This window comes from Caretta caretta, chromosome 16 (genome assembly GCF_965140235.1).
Source record: "Caretta caretta isolate rCarCar2 chromosome 16, rCarCar1.hap1, whole genome shotgun sequence".
Lineage (NCBI taxonomy): Eukaryota > Metazoa > Chordata > Testudines > Cheloniidae > Caretta > Caretta caretta.
This window is the reverse complement of record NC_134221.1, coordinates 12,570,600-12,587,225: the sequence shown is the minus strand read 5'-3', so window position 1 is coordinate 12,587,225 and position 16,626 is coordinate 12,570,600. Positions and strand designations below refer to the sequence as shown.

The 16,626-nt window shown below is 51.2% G+C and overlaps 1 protein-coding gene and 1 non-coding gene across 3 annotated transcripts in view; both read right to left on the bottom strand.

The window, feature by feature from the left end:
• The window catches only part of ENG (endoglin), a 54,434-nt gene that overhangs the window by 23,158 nt on the left and 14,650 nt on the right, over positions 1-16,626 (bottom strand). For both annotated transcript variants that reach the window (XM_048822461.2, XM_048822460.2), the window contains exons 2-3: positions 13,876-14,024; positions 3,430-3,567 (exon numbers count right to left, since the gene is read on the bottom strand). In XM_048822461.2, the coding sequence (XP_048678418.1) occupies positions 3,430-3,567; positions 13,876-14,024 (287 nt within the window). The remainder of the gene's footprint in view (positions 1-3,429; positions 3,568-13,875; positions 14,025-16,626) is intronic.
• TRNAR-UCU (transfer RNA arginine (anticodon UCU)) lies at positions 15,803-15,895 on the bottom strand. Its single transcript has 2 exons — positions 15,859-15,895; positions 15,803-15,838 (listed from the first exon to the last, which is right to left on the bottom strand). It is a non-coding gene; the product is annotated as a tRNA-Arg (tRNA).

Below are 16,626 nucleotides of genomic sequence, written 5' to 3'. Positions count from 1 at the left end.
TATTGACAGCGCACTTCCTGTCTCAGACGCCAGAGGGAGACAGAGAGACGCGGTATAGCGCCCGGGAGGTCCCTACGGGGAGACCCAGCAGGAGAGAAGGGCCAGGGACCTCCCAAGCAGCAGGCCAAGCTCTGGTTTAGGCTGGTGGGAGGATGAACCCAGGTGTTCCCTTCATCATCAGCTATTTCTCATGCAGCCCTTTGAAGTTCACACACCCCACGGCTTCTGCGCAGCTGCCTGACTCTGTGGGGCTGTGCTGGCCTGGCTCCCAGGAGGAGGCAGGGGCCCAAGGGCCCCGCAGTGGGCAATGCTAACAGGAAGGCAGCCGCAGAAAGGGGCTGGATGGGGGGATGAGGGGGCCCTGGCAGCCAGGGCTTCCCGAGGAGCAGGATGGGGGAAGCCCCCCAGAGAGTAGCAGGGAGGCATGGGCTGCTTTGACCTGGAGGTTGGGCCCACTAACCACAAACCAGGAGACGATGGGAGCCTTAGCAAAGCATCCACATGCCCTCTGCAGCGAGCACTGGGCCAGGGCTCCCCCAAGCGCCCTCCTGGCCCGTGAGCCAATGCTGCGTTGCCAACATTTCCACAAGGGGGTCCCCCTTGGCTGTGCAGAAGCCTGTGTGCCGCTGGGGAGGCATGTGCTGCACTGGGGATCACTGCGGGCTGGGGAAGCTAGGCATGTGTCTTCACATTAAACCAGCGTTGAAGAGGGATCTTCTAGTAAGCGGTGTGGCCCAGTGCTGGGCATATAGCATTGAGTCCTAGAGGAAGGGGGCCCAGGGCCTGCTACTGGCTGCACAGGGCTCAGGAGTTGGCTGCTAGAGGTAAGTGGTTCAGGGCCCACTGCTGGTTGTATGGGGCTCACGGGCCCCCTTCCCACTTGCTGGGTGCATGGGGCTTTGGTCTCCCCCTCACTGGGAAATGGAGGTCAGGGCCCTCTCTTTCCCTCCCCTGTGGGGTGTATTGGGGTCAGATCCTCACCTCTGCTGGACAGGAGGAAAAATCGGGACCTTTTCAAGTCAGCCTTTATTAACCCTAAAATCCTCCCTGACTTCTGAAGCCACCTCTGGTGCCAAGTACAAACCGTGCCATGACTATTCATAAACAGCCTGGACACGCCCCTCCCTGCCCGTGGCACCCGCCCGCCTCCCCGCCCCCGCCTAACTGCCAGTGCTGACCTTCGCGAGTCCTTTCTTCACCTCCTGTCCTAGCTCTGCATTCCTTCCAGTCCCCGGCCCCAGCCCCATGCCCACCCCCACCGGCTCCTGGAGCCCTTGCAGCTGCTCTCCGTGAGGAGGAGAAGGGGGATGAGGGGTGCAGGACTTGGCTTCTCAGCTAGGGAGGCAGTGCACGTTTCTGATGGGGGGTCACACGCCCTCTCCAGCCCCTGCTGTTTGTTATCAACACTAATGGGTCCTGGGGGGCTTGGTTTGGAATTTGGAGGATTTCTTCCAGCTGTGGCAGCGGCCAGCAGCTAACTGGCCAAGAACTCCCCCTTCCATGGGGCCCGTTGCTCAACCCAGCCAGAGGAGCTGAGCGGCTCTCCCAGATGCCGCCATCTGTTTGCTTCCCATTCTCACAAGAAAAAACACAGACAGACAAAGGCAAACAACAGGACACAGGAGCCAGAAAGCCTGAACGAGAGACCAAGACAGAAACAAGACAGAGACGCTTCCTTCTCCCCTTCTTTCATGCGCTCCTCCCCACCCTCCTATCCAGGGCACTCTTCTGTGTTGTTTTAATAACTTGTCCCTCCCTATAAGGGACTTCTTGTCCCCAGCTGGCGTCTCTCCCTGGGCAAGGAGAGTTGGTGTGGAGTTAGTCAGGGACACAACCTGCCAAATTCCCAAGGGAAGCAAAGCCAGATATTGGGGGGTTAGGGAGTCAAGGCACCAGCCTGTGTTAGTGACAACAACATTTATGCTGTTGACTCTTACCATGGAGTGCGGTAGTATTGTCTAGTGAGTAGATCCAGAACTCCTGGGTTCTATTCAGAGCTGGCTCTTCAGATTGTCCAATAAGCAGCTCTGTCTAGCTATGGTGCTTATATGTCACTCATCACCATTTTACCCGAGTGCCTCACAATCTCTAATTTAGCCTCACAACACCCCTAGGAGGCAGGCCAGGGCTGCTCTCCCCAGTTTACACAGGGGGAACTGAGGCATTGAGAGACTCAGTGACTTGCCCAAGGTCACACGAGAAGTCGATGGCAGAGTTAGGACCTGACATCAGGTCTGCTGAGTCCCAGGCTAGCCCACTAACCACTGGGCCACGCTTCCAAATGTCTGGCCCTACCAGGCCACAGTCATGCACACAAACAGATTCTGAGGATTTTGCTGTCCTGGCTAGCTGGCAGAACCAGCCCCACTCCTGCCTCTGCCACTGACATGTCTAAGGATCACGGAACTGCTCTGTGCCACAATTTCCCTACATGTAAAATGGGGGACTGATAATCTCTTCTTGAGTGGGGCAGCCTTCTCACCCCTGTAGGGAGCCCAAGGGGTCCCCATTTTTCATAGATTTACATCCCTGTCCCTGGAGGCCCTGTATTGTGTCCACCATCCTTTCAGCCAAGGAGGACTGGAGCGGCAGCATATTCTAGGGCATAGGACACTGGACTGGGGATAAGGAGATCGGAGTCTTATTCCCAGCTGTGACACTGAGCTGCTGGGTAACCTTGGGCAAGTCACTTTCCCTCTCATCCTCTATATTCAGACTGCCAGCTCTTCAGGGCAAGGAGTGTCCCTCGCTCTGCATATGTACAGTGCCTAGCACAATGGGGCCCTGAGCTCAGCTGGGGCCTCAGGGTGCTGCAGTGATACCTGAAAACAATAATGAAGGTGGACAATGCTGCTCTTTAATCACGGAGGGCCAGTCCTCAGAGATGTGATGGGCTCCACCTCCCCCACCATGGGCTGCCCTTCCTCCGACTCCCTTCTGACCTGGGGACAAGACCTATGAAGGAGGCTCCCACCCAGCAATACCCCAAGGCTGTCCCATTTGCTAGTATGAGGTAGCGTTCCAGCTGCTCAGACCCTTCTCAAGCAAATTCCTGGTGAGTGAAATTCTCCAGGCGCGCTCTGAGCCCAGAGCCTGACGTGTATTTGTGGGGAAAGTCTGAACTCAATCTGACTGGCCCTCGTGAGCTGAGTGTGGAAGCCGTGATGACTCCTTCCTCTGATGTTCTGCTCAGACGTTCCATGTTCGGCTCAGCCAGCAATGGCTGGATCAGATTTTACTCAGATGGTCTCAAAACACTCACCGTGAGGCAAGACTGAGCCTGGAGAACATCCACCCCAAAGAATTAGTTTGAGAAAGTTCTGAACAAGCCAATGGGAGCCGGGACACATCTTTTGTTCCTTCTGACGGTCATGTGTATTTAGGAGTTCCGCTCAATGCTGCTAATGTGTTTCAAGGTACAATACTCACCGAGACAAAGGTCGGGTGCAGATCCGCCGAATGAACTGTCACCCTACAGGACTTGTCACAGATGATCACAAACAGCACCTTTCGCTCAGGTGGGGTGGTCCTTCCTGCTGAGGACACACTCAACTGGAAGTGCCCCATCTGCAGGAGAGAATGGGGATAACGTCATTCATGCTTACTGAGGATAGGTGCTCTCGGGACAGTGCCCCATCCGCAGTGAAGTGCAGAGAAGGCCGGCTGAGCAGGTTGGGCAGGCAGGGCGGGGGAGAGGAGGAACCCTCACTTCCACACCTACATGGGCCAGCCACACAGGGCAGCCAAAGGCTTTTCAGCCTGGGCTACTTGTGCTGCAGATTAAGCTAAAGCCAAACACAGCAAGAAACAAATTGAAAGTCACCATGAGAGTGAGCGACCCGCTTGGTACCATTCTGCCCGTGGGTTGGGCACTCCATGCCAGCTGCCCCTGGACCCAGGCAGGGAGATGCCGCTACATGGACAGGGAGGGAAGGGGCCAGCTCTGTCCTCTGGGATCGGTGGAGGAGAGAAGGAAACCCTGACTATGCTCAGCTGATGCGTGTATGACCCAGTCCCTGTGCCTCTATGTTCCATCTTGAACTGGACCCTGCTGAGGACTGGTGAGGACAATTACACCTGGTCTATACCCGCCCCCCCTTCCCCCTCGGCCCCCAGAGCAGACACACTGTTATATGCAATGCCCCCACACTCCCCATTCACCCGGTTGTGCAAAGAGTCCAGTCTCCTTCTAGTATTAGTATCAGGAGAACCCTATCAGGACTTGGAGCTCTCGTTCATGTCAGAAGTAACTGAGAAGATAATGCAACCCCAGCATGGCTTGTTAAGAACAGGACCGAGGTGGAAAGACCTACCCAAACTCCACAACCTCTCTGTTCGGGCCACCACAGCTAGAAGGTAGCTGAGAGGCAGCCAGGGAGTGGACTGAAGAGTGTTGATGTCCTGGGAAAAGGAGAGCCTACTTGAGTTAGGCTCAGCACAGGGAAGATCAGGACCCAGATTCTCAAGTCCCAAGGGCCAGGAGTCAAGTCCTTGTCCAGTGCAGGGGGGAAAGCATGAGTTTGACTGGCGAGCCACGAGAGAAAGGTCATCTCGCTGCTGCTCCTCCGAGAGGCGGGGGCTGGAGTGTGCTTCCCTGATGGTTTGGGTTAGTTTCAGTGGACGCGCTGGTTGTTGTCAACAGCACACACACACGTGCAGCGGCCCGGGGAAACCACCGCCCCACCCTAGCTGGTGCATCCTGTGTGAGCTCAGACAATGCGGCTGCACCTGCAGCCACCGGGGGCTCCCTGTCACAGGCCCTGCCGAGGCTGGCGTGCTGTTTACGGCCACGCAGTGCGTGGCACAGAAGCTGCTCCGTGCCGCTGAAAACAGGAGCCTGCCGGGGAGTCTCATGGGCTCCTGCAGCTGTTTCAGGTTCTGTGCAGCCCCTCCCCACAATTTAACTGGAAACCTCCCTCCATCGCCCCCTAACTCGCTCTACAAACGCCCTCCCACTGCCGAGCCATTGCCTCAGCTCCCCCTACATCCAGCCTGGCAAAGGAAGCCTTGGGCACTGCAGCCAGGAGAGCCCTTCCACCGGCTTGGCTGGGGGGGGGGGGGTGCCCCAAGTTTGTTTCAACCAGTCCCAGTGCCCAGGAAGTTCCAAACTTTGCCCAACCAAGAGCCACCACAGCAGCTTGCCACAGCGAGCAGGAATGGAGCAGAGCAGACTGCAGTCCTCCCCCGACCTCCGCCACCAGCCCTCGGGCCTGGTGGCCCACAGAGAACCCAGCTCTCCTCTGCTCAGATTCAGGGGAAGCCCCAGATGCTCCAGGGGCTGCATTTCCGAATGAACACTTACGGCAATGGCAAGGTGTGCTGCAGGCTAGTAGGCACGCTTTGGCCACTCTTGAAGTACACAGAGCACTCCTGCCCACACACCTGTACACACAGAGCTCCGGGGCCAGCTAGTTCTGCCAGCTTCTTAGTTTCAAGACAGTCCGGGGGGGGGCCCTCAGACATTGAAACTTGGGGCATTAATCTGTACCAATCTGGGGTGCCTAGAGTTAGTCTCCTAAACCTGGCTTCAGGTTCCAAACTGCAGGGACCAAGTTTGAACACTGCCCCCTAAACCGTTACCCCACAATACCAAGTACGGGATGGAAAACTCCGAGGAGTTAACCACAGTAATGGATGGACAAATGAACAGAGAGACCCTCCAGCAGCACCTAACCCTTCTCCCAGCACCATCCAAGGGCCATCCGCATGGCATTGCACGCGCTGCTGAATCCCGCTTCCTGCCAGAGCCTGGCTTTTCCCTAGAGGTCACCCAGGCTGACCCTGCTCGGAGGAGCCGGTGGCGGTTGGGCTGCGGGCTCTGTGATATCGGCAGAGCTTCACACATAGGGTGGCCAACACTGTAATTCAAAAGTACGGGACTGTTTTCTTAGCACCCCTAGCGGGGAGTGGCCTGTGCCCACGGGGCCGGGGTGGGGTGCCCACCACCACAGGGGTGGGGGTACTAATCACATGGCAGTAGAGGAAACCTTCCACTCCTTGCAGCAGTCAGGCAGTCTGGGCTGCCAGGACCCGATTCTGGAAGCGAACAGGGCAGCACAGAAAGGCGGGGAGTGGAGAGATTCACCCGTGAGTACTGACCCCCGCTGGACAGGGCCCCCTGCTGACCCCAGCTTTCCCTGTTCAGGCTCTGTCTGGCAGAGCAAGTGGACGGGGCCGCATGCCTTGGAGATGCACTGAAGGGCCAGGGTGAGGAAGGGGCTCTGCCCGGCAGAGGGGTCAGTACTGCCGGGGTGTGGCCTCCCTGCTCGCAGAGTCTCTGCCCACGTCCCCAGCAGAGGAGCGTAACTTCTGGCCGGGGGCTGCTGCAGACTTGGGGGGCGAGGCAGGCAGGGAGCCTGGGCCTAGCAACCAAGCCTCTGCCCAGAGCCCTGTCCACTTCCCCCACCGGACAGAGCCCCCTACTAATTCCAGCCTTTCAGTGTGGCCCCCCCTCCCCGATAACCTTATTGTGCCCTCCTCAGGGGGCCGTGCGCCAGAGTTTGGGAACCTCTGTGCTATAGGTACATTGGTTCAGTAAATCATGGGACTGGCTCTGCATTATGACATTGGCTCATGTTACAAACTCTGTATCATTGGACGGTAAGGGAATAATCAAACTGGCTTTGCATAATGAGAATATTTGTAATATGTTGCGAGACGGGATACAAGGTGCCCTGCACTGATTTAGTATAGGACAGGGCAATTTTCTATTTCAATATCGGGACCTCCCTTGCAATACGGGACTGTTGGCAACGCTATTCCCGCACACACACACGCCCAGATGATCTTATCAGGAGCTACTGGAAATTAACTGCCAAAAAGTCTACCACCAGCCTCGTAAGAATAACTCAATCCTATTACAAGTCCAGCCCCTATGTGACAGCACGAGGTGTCCTGTAAATATGACTGTGTGGGTGGCCACAGGACCCCAGCCGGTCTGTCCCCTTGGCCTTGTGATGGGGAGGGCCTTGGTTCTATTTTTACCACCTGTTTTTTCCAGGGGCCATTGTTTCTCTCCTCCAGAGTGGCGGGAGGTTTTATTTTACCCCAGTGCTGCCTTTTTCATGGGGATCTGCTTATAGAAACCAGCTTCCAGTAATTCTTCTATATGTGGAGCCTAGACTTTCTCCTCAGCCCCCTCCTCTCAGTCGGGGCTTGGTGCCAACTACCTTGAATGGCACGATTGTGACATCAATGGCTGGCTCCCCCCATCTCCTCTTTACATAAACAGTTTGTGGGGGGGGGGCAAGGCTATTTATTTACATGATACAACACACTGCCCCACAACCAGGTCTCCCACCATCTCCTCCCCCCTCGTCTGTGCCTTGGCAGCCAGGCGATGGAAGCTGGGCTGGATCCACCAAGCAGAGAGAGGAGACACTGGCTGCGTCCACCCAAACACTGCGCTGAGGCCCAGCTGTCGCTGTCCCTGATTCACGGCATCTCCTGTGGGGAGGAGCCCAGTGTGGCTCCAGAGTCAAACTACTTCACTGTGGGTGGCACACAGGCCAGCTGTTGGTTCAGGCTCCTCTCTTGGAATAGGAGGGTCCAGTGGTTATGTGCTAGCCTGAGACTTTGGAGAAGGGCTTCAAATCCCTGCTTGGGCAAATCACTTAGCCTGTGCCTCCATTCCCCGACTGCAAAACGGGGATAACAACCCAGCCATGCTGCCCATGGGTTTGGGAGGATAAATACATCAAAGACGGCGAGATGCTCAGACAGTGCAATGATGGGGCCAGATGAATCCCTGAGATAGATCCTTAGATAGCCTAGAAGCCAGCTTAGCGGAATGGCAAGAAGGGAAACATTTCATGGGTGGGTGAGGTTCTGTGGTCTGCAACATGCAGGAGGACAGACTAGATGATCATGCTGGTCCCTTCTGGCCTTAAAGTCGATGTGTCTATCAGACTTGAATCCCTGTGGCCCAAAGTACCATCCCAATGATCAATGCAGCTGCTGAAACAGATACTACATGACACTGCTGTACTGCCTAGCCCCCTGAAGATCCCCCTTCAATGCATCACCCACACAGGCCAGTAAGAGTGGTGTTACCCTACACACAGGCTAAGAGGGTCAGAGCCTCAGCTCGTATAAATCAGCATCACTCTATTGAAGAGTAAGCTATCCTGATTTAAACCATTTGAGGATCCTAATCTGGATCACTTTCATGACTGCAAAAAGAAAAGGAGTACTTGTGGCACCTTAGAGACTAACCAATTTATTTGAGCATGAGCTTTCGTGAGCTACAGCTCACTTCATCGGATGCATACCGTGGAAACTGCAGCAGACTTTACATAAACACAGAGATCACAATGACTGCATGGTTGAAGCCAGGGCTTAAAGACAGCCTGGGTGGTGACATTAGTCAGCCCAGGCTGTGTGTGTTAGTTTGGGATCCTAGCCTGTAGAGCTGATGCTTGCTTATGTGTATATAAAAATGTGTTGAAAATGTAAGTATGCCCAGAAATCTGTTTCCTAAGAATAGACATGACAATAGCCAAGCGAGGCCTGGTACAACGTGAGTAGTCAAGTGAGACAATTCTGAGGGAAGTCAGAGATAAGTTCGGGCATAACCCAGGTCATGTTGTTTTGGTCCTCACTGGTTTTTACAAGTGTTTTAAATAAAATGTTAATGTTTTGGGCAATGTTATCTATATTGACAGTTATTGGTATGGAATTTACACAGATGTCAATTCAAATGATGCTTAATGTTAAATAGCCAATAAGGAAGTAGAAAATATTTAATTATGGTAGTAGAAATACAGATAAGGTAAAAGGTAGATTTAATGTTAATTAGTGATGGGGTGTTATTATAATTGATTATACAAAGGGTAGCAGGCTAATTTTAGCTTAGGCACATCTATCCACCATCAAGGTGCTGTTAGAGAAATGATTATACCCAGTCTCCTCATTTAGGGACCACTCACCTCTAAATGTGGCTTTCCTCTTAGCATGTGAGTATCAGTGCAGTGTCTGGTTATGGTGCCAGGCCTGATTGTTAAATAGATATTTGATAATAAATAACTTTTTTAATTCTATCACGCATGTTATTCACAGTCTGCCACAAAATTAAATGAGCTGTAACAGTGCTGGAGGCTCAAAACTTAAAGAATTCAGTTTGGTTTTCGTCCTTAAATGACTACTTCGGAACACACAAACCCTAAGGTCACAGGGTCCAGGCGAACCACAAGTGCTGCCTGCATCCAGGAGCCTGTGGCCAAAAGCATCACCGTATTCACACCCTACACACTAGTGTAATAATCTTTGTATAAAATATGCCTTGTGGGGTATCATCTAAAAACTAATAAAACGCTGGTCAATAATATCCTGGTGAAATGTATATAGCAACGTTATATGTACAGTTATGAATTCCCCTGTTATGAGCATATGTTCAGAGCCAGACAGCCCTGCTGAGGGTACAGTTGTTAAACCGGTCTATCCTAAACAAAGAAATGTGCGTTTACCTCACGTTACATATAAGTAGTAAACAGGGTCCTCAGGTCAGCAGGGGGAGGAGAGGGGAGGAAGCAGAACAATTTTAATTTCAGCAAACACAAGTGGGGGAAAAAAGAGGCTGGAGCCTCCTTCCCCGCCATACTCCATGGTGCCTTCCTCACTGCATGATAAACTTCCCTTTGAGGCGTAACCTTCAGAGGAATCCATTGCAAAGGTTCACTGGGCTATCCAAGAAAGGGGCAGAGAACCCCAGCTTGTCTCTTTCACCCAAGAAGACAAAGGCAGCAGCACCTTTGGGCCTTGGAGAGAGATCCTGACTGTGGATAGGGTCAGTCACCAGCTTGCTGAAAGCCTGGGGTGAGAATGGCCATCTTGAGCAAAGTCTGGAACCAAAACTTGCTAGATTAAGTTTTAGACTTTTAAGTATGTTTTTGCTGGTAACCGTCTCTAATTGTATCTCTTATACTTGAATGCACTTAAAATCCTATAGTCTTTTGTTAATAACTGTATTTTATTTTTAATCTAAACCCATCCAGTGCTGTGTTTAAACTGAACTGTCTGGTAACTCCAGTGAAAGTAACATCTAAACCCATCCAGTGCTGTGTTTAAACTAAACTGTCTAGTAACTCCAGTGAAAGTAACAAACTATTGAATCTTGACTCCTTAAAGGGGAAGCAAACCATAACATCTCTCTGAACTGCCCAGGAAAGGGCTGGACATTGCAGAACAGATGTTTTGGGAAAAATCTGGGACTGGGAGTGTGTTGGGGGTCCCCCTGCAAGTAGTAATGAAGGCTGGTGGAAGCCAAAGTGTGGCTTAGGGGCTGTAGACCAGCTGCTGGGGTCAGAGTGTTGAACTAGTCCTGTCTAGCACACAGACACTTCAGGGTGTGACCTACATGCTGGTAGGCGGGCTGTGAGCAGCCCAAGTTGGGAGCGACAACAGCAAAGCACTGTGAGGCACCCAGGGTTACAGAGAAGGTGATGAGACAACCCCTCACTGGGCTGGACTGCACCCCGGAATGTGACAGAGCCTCCATACAGAATTTCCTATAGATTCAGTACAGCTGGGTTCAGTCTTTTCTCAACTAGGGGGACAGGCCCTAAGGGCTGCTCGTCGAATAAAACCACCTTGGCTGGCACATTGTGTTCACACCAGCTTCCCCGCTGCACTGTTTGATTCTTTGCAGTGCCCAAAGCCCAAACGGCCTCTGGACCGCAAAATAATAACTAACCAGATCCTCAGCTGGTGTCATTCGACATGGCTCCATTGGCTTTAGCGGAGGATCTGGCTCAGCATCCACAAACGGGTGATGAGACCTTTAGAAAGCAGAAAGAAACCCAGCAGCCTTCCTCTGGCTGGATACAATAAAGACTGTAAATATCACACCCAGTCCTTGGACACAGAGTTCAAGAGGAAACAGAAAAGTCTTGCGCACAACCCTTCCGTTGCCACTTTGCATTTGGTTGCTATTAAGCTGGATGCTTTTTGTTCTCTGCACGCTGCACCTTGGAATTTTCAAGCTCTGTCGGAATGCGGAGACAGCAGCCGTTGTTATCGTTACTGTTTATTATTTGTATTGCTGTAGCGCCGAGCAGTCCAAGTCACGGACCAGGACCCCACTGCGCGGAATCACACACCGCGCTCTTTCTCTCTGAGAGACTTCACTTTTGGCCTTCCTTGCTATTATTTCTTAATCGAACAGCCATGCGCTCTGTTCTTTGGCCATGTAGAACAGTTATATTTTAATAATATTTAGTGAAACTAGTTGGGACAAAAGGAAAAAGCAACAGATTATTTAGAGAGCACTATTAGCACGAACAGCCCTTTCTCAACACACGAAGAAATAGGGTACTCTCCCCCAAGGGAAATGACAGCCTAATCCAGACAAAGTCAAGACAAATGACACATGAGTAGGTGCAGAAGCGGGAACAGATGAGGTGACACTGCTGAAGAGAATTAGTTCTGGGTAGGAATTCAGGAGAAAAGCGAGTATGAAGGAAGGATCAGAAAGACGAGGTTGCTTAGGGAAACTCCAAATATCTTTTAAACATCCAGGGATCTCGTCCTATAGAGCCTGAGAGATTTCACTGTCACCACAATTGTGGAAACTCTTTCATTTCCTACAAACAACAGACTGTCCCTTACAGCCTCCCCCCGAGAAAGCAGAACTAGGTAATCCTCAGCAGAGCCACTGGGGATATTACGAAGACTGATTCCACTACGTCTGCCGTTTTCTACCAAATCTAAATGTTCATTTAAAACGACCCTCTGGCTGGACTGATTTTAGGGACCTCCTGCTCCAAAGCACAGACAGGTACCACTTGAGCTAATGGACCGATTCCCTTAGCTGGGGAAGTAGCAGGCAAATAGCCACTGAGGATCAGCTGGGGGGAAGACGCAACACATTTTGTCAGTGCGCCACATGCTTAACATCCCCCCGCCCCCCCAGGCAGAAATATCCTTTTTGTCATGAAGAGCCAGTAGAGCGTGAACTGACAGCCTGTTGCCCTGTCACCCAAGCTTTGGAAAAAGGTGGTCTCCTCACAAATGGTCTATAGTTAAAAAAGGTTACATCAGCTCTCCGTGAGTGAGGGAGCATTGTCCAATGACTGGAACAAGTGAGGGGATGTACTCTGCAAGCATCTAAAAAGGTTCTTGTCTCAGGGAAGACGACCGGCCAGCCAGAGCAGCCTCAGCCATGCTGGCCCGTGTGGCCCCAGCCGCGCCAGCTGGATTGGCCCCAAGCCACACCGGCAGGACCTGCCCCAGCCGCACTGGCCAGCCAGAGCAACCCCAGCCCCTCTCCCTTTAATCAGTTAACCGTTTAAATGAAGTATTTTTTAATAGTTTAAACTGTTAACTTTTTAAATGGTATTTAAATCCTCACCTCGCACCACTCATTCTTAGCGCTGCGCCTAGCAGGGAACCATGCTACCAGCCTGGTAGCACAGAGCCTGACTTCCCAGCTTACTGGTCCCTATACATAAAGGATCCTTTCCCAAACAGCCATACCAGACCTCTGTGCTGGGGCCGATTTTCCCCAGGTCCAGGGCCATTAGCATAGGCGTAGTTTGACAGGTTAACCAGTCTATATTTAGTGTGTGTGTGTGGGGCGGGGTGGCTCCAGTCAGGCCAACGGGGCTGCGAGGGAGGGGGGAATTCTGTGCCTGCACAGGGGCACCATTTCAGATTTTTTGGGGGAGGGGGGCCACTTTAACCGTGATTCGAGGGGCTACCTACGCAACTGAAAACTTCTGATGCATCCATTAATCTTTTTCACAGACGCATCATATTGATGGTTCATAGTCATCCTGTGATCAACCAATACACTCAGTTCTTTCTCCTCCACTGTCACTTCCTACTGATAAGTCCCTGGCTCATAGCAAAAATTCTTGTTGTTAGTCTCTAAATGCGTGACCTTGCGCTTTGCACTGTTAAATATTATCTCATTTCTATTACTCCAGTTTACAAGGTCATCCAGATCTTGTATGGCATTCCAGTCCTCCTCGGTATTGGCAAGACCTCACAACTTTGTGTCATCTGCAAATTTTATTCGCACACTCCCACTTTTTGTGCCAAAGTCGGTAATAAAAATGTTAAATAAGGTTGGTCCCAAGACCGATCCCTGAGGAATTCCGCTAGTAACCTCCCTCTAGCCTGACAGTTCACCTTTCAGTATGACCTACTGTAGTCTTCCCTTTAACCAGTTCCTTATCCACCTCTCAGTTCTCATATTAATCCCCAATTTAATTCTCCAATTTAGCTAATAATTTCTCATGTGAAACTGTATCAAATGCCTTACTGACATCCAGGTAGATTAGATCTACTGCATTTCCTTTGTCTAAAAAATCAGAAAGTATCAAGGGGGAGCCGTGTTAGCCTGTATCCACAAAAACAACAAGGAGTCCGGTGGCACCTTAAAGACTAACAGATTTACTTGGGCATAAGCTTTTGTGTGTAAAAAACCATCATCCCAAAACATCATCCTTTGTTACCTTCTCTTGAATACAACAATTGTAGAAAAATCTACAATTACCATTCTGTTATTTAGGCTACTTACTTGTTGCAGTTCACCAAGCTTGGAACAGATCAGTTAACTTTAGAAAACATCCTAACAGCCCTTTCTTATCTTAATCACCTGTTAATCTCTGTTTAGAAACAAAATTCTGACTCCCTGCTTCAGGGGGCAAGCAGCAGTATCTCTCCTGTCTCCTCTACAGAACTCCTTATATTACACTCTCAGGCTGCCTGCCTGAGGCTTGCAGTTTGGGGGGGGGGGGGCAATGCCCTCCCCACAAACTCCGCCTATGAAGCCATATGCCCCAGGCAGTGAAAGCACCTGGTCTGTCTGCTGACAAGGAGCAGACATTGTGTCACTGCGTCTCTCCCCCACCCTCCAAGCCCCCAATTACTGACCTTCTCCATTTTCACTTGGAGAACGTGGACTTCCTGGGGTCTCCCCACGGTGCTGCGGCTCACACAGCCACTCACAGTCTTGCCTGTTGTGTAAGACACCTTGTCCTTCATGATCTGCTGAAGGGTGCAAACATCAGCGCTCATGGGACCTAGAGGGGAAACAACTCAATGTCAGTCATCTCGCTGCAGTGCTGAGGGACAGAACAGTTACAGTGAGAAGGGGGGCTCAAGGGGGCAAGGAGCACAGGAGGATGGGAGAAGAGAGAAGGGCCTGGGACATCAGGAGGGGAGCAGGAGCACAGAGTGGCCAGGGAAGAGAAGGGGTCAGGGATGCGGGGGAAGGGGGGCCAGGGGGGGGGAGGCCAGGAGAGGATACAGATCAAAGGGCAACTGAAGCCTTATCTAAGAAGCCTGAGTGGTAGGAGGGGAGAAGGCTGTGCTGCATTGTCCTTATTGTAACAAGAGGTCCCTGGGAGCCCATTTCCTGCTCAGGACAGCAAGAAGGGGCTCCAGGTTGGGGGCATAGGAAGGAGGTGCAGCAGGAGCTGAGAAGGGACTTGGGGGCAGAATGTGTCTGAGCACAGGGGGTTGGGATGCACTGAGGAAGCAACATCTGGCAGTTATTAGATGCTGCCGGTAGGATAAGGGCTAGGGGTTTGGGGGGGGGGGGGGCACTTTCAGCTCTAGTTTCCAAGGGTTTACAATGTCAAGCTTAAAAATTTGCTTTGGCAGAACACTTAGCCCTGAAGGGATTGTTCTAGAGGCCGTAAATACAGGAAGGAAGCAAGGAAGGACAGAAGGACGGAATATCTTGAACCGTTCCTAGGTTACTGAAAAGGACATTTCCTCAATCAGCTGTAACTGCTCTTTAAAAAAGTAACCAAACAGGATTCTTCCTAGTGTTTTGGCTAAGAGGCGGGGGAAGCACCAGCTTACCAGGAATACACCCTCTCTCTGGAGAACGCGTCCTGTCTTTGCAGCTGTATGGACTTTCATCAGGGTCTGTCAGGGCCAACTCTGAGACTAGCTCCAGGGAAAAGCAGCAGCAAAATCATTCAAACACTAAAACTATGCTGATCGAGAGGAAAGTCCAAATTAAGGCTATGCTCCCTCCTTTCGCTCTATGCCCTGGGTAACGACAGACATCACAGGTCATTCCTGGGCATCGACCCCTGGATTGCCCAGCACTAAAATGTGAATCGTACCACCTGAGCTGAAGGAGTAACTCAGTTAACTGGTACCTGTAGTACAGTCATATCCACTGTAAGCCAGCCACAGAGCGGGGATGGATTTAATAAGTTTATTAAGATGATGTTAAAATAAAAAGAAAACGGTGCAGAGTTTAAGCATAGAAATTTCTGGTTATCAGGGAATAAGGTACAGATTATCAAGGGGTGCAAAATTCGGTTTAGGATCTGGTGGTGTAAGGAATACATAATCTGCAATATCCCCGTAATACACTGAATAGTTTTCAGAGTACCAGCCATGTTAGTCTGTATCAGCAAAAAGGACAGGAGGACTTGTGGCACCTTAGAGACTAACAAATTTATTTGAGCATAAGCTTTCATGGGCTACAGCGTATCAGGGGGTAGCCATGTTAGTCTGTATCCACAAAACAACAAGGAGTCTGGTGGCACCTTAAAGACTAACAGATTTATTTGGGCATAAGCTTTCATGCATTTGAAGAAGTGGTGTTTTACCCACGAAAGCTTATGCCCAAATAAATCTGTTAGTCTTTAAGGTGCCCCCAGACTCCTTGTTTTTTTAGGGGAAACAGAGATGAAGTGATTTGCCCAAGGTCACCCAGCAGGTCTGTGGCAGAGTCAGGAACAAAGCCCAGGTCTCCTGAGTCACAGCCCAATGCCTTATCCTAGAACCATAGAGTTAGAAGGGAGCACAAGAGTCATCTAATCTAACCCCCAAAATATGACTCTGGTGGGATTCGAACCCACAACCTTTGAATGACTTAATCTGTCACTATGCTAGAAGTCCAATGCACTATCCATTGTGCCACAGAGCCTACATAGCATGCACCCTGGCTGAGGTCCTCTGAGCAGTGTTCACTGACACCTTAGATGCCTTTGAGGGACAATGGGCACTGTCCTGGGCTCTCTGCTCAGCATCCCCCTTTGGTTCCCTGATTTTCAATCTCTGACCTCATTCCTGCTCCTATTTTTAAATTTGTTTCCCTACATACTCACTTATGGCCTGGGGTTAGCGGTTCTTCCCCCTTAGCTATGGTGGGGGGCTTTAGTTTGGGGGGGGCCTTTCCCAGATCCGCAAATAGCACACGACACTGCCTACTCAGCCACAAGCCTTCCACCTTCAAACACCCCTGTGCTTCGGGGGTTGAAATCCTGAACCTTATTCAAAGTGAAATTTTCAGACCCATCCACACAAAACTGACCATGAATCAATTGTGAGATCTCAGCACGCCAGAGCACAGAGAAATCCGTGACTCACACTTCAGGACATGAACGGTCAATTCCCATCGAGGTCTGGAATTCCAGCCCGGTGCCCTCCCACCAAAACACACAGCATTTCGCAACAGGCCAAGTGCTCTATGTTGGGTCTTTTTAAAAATTCCTCTGAAGTGTCACATATTGGCCGCTGCCCAAGGCAGGAGATTGAACGTAATAAAGCTCTTATCCGGTATGGAAAATGCTATGTCCCTGCTGCAACCAACACTTGACAGAATCAGGCTATACCTTTCACAAACAATTGAGGACAAGAAGTTGTCCCTGTCCCCGC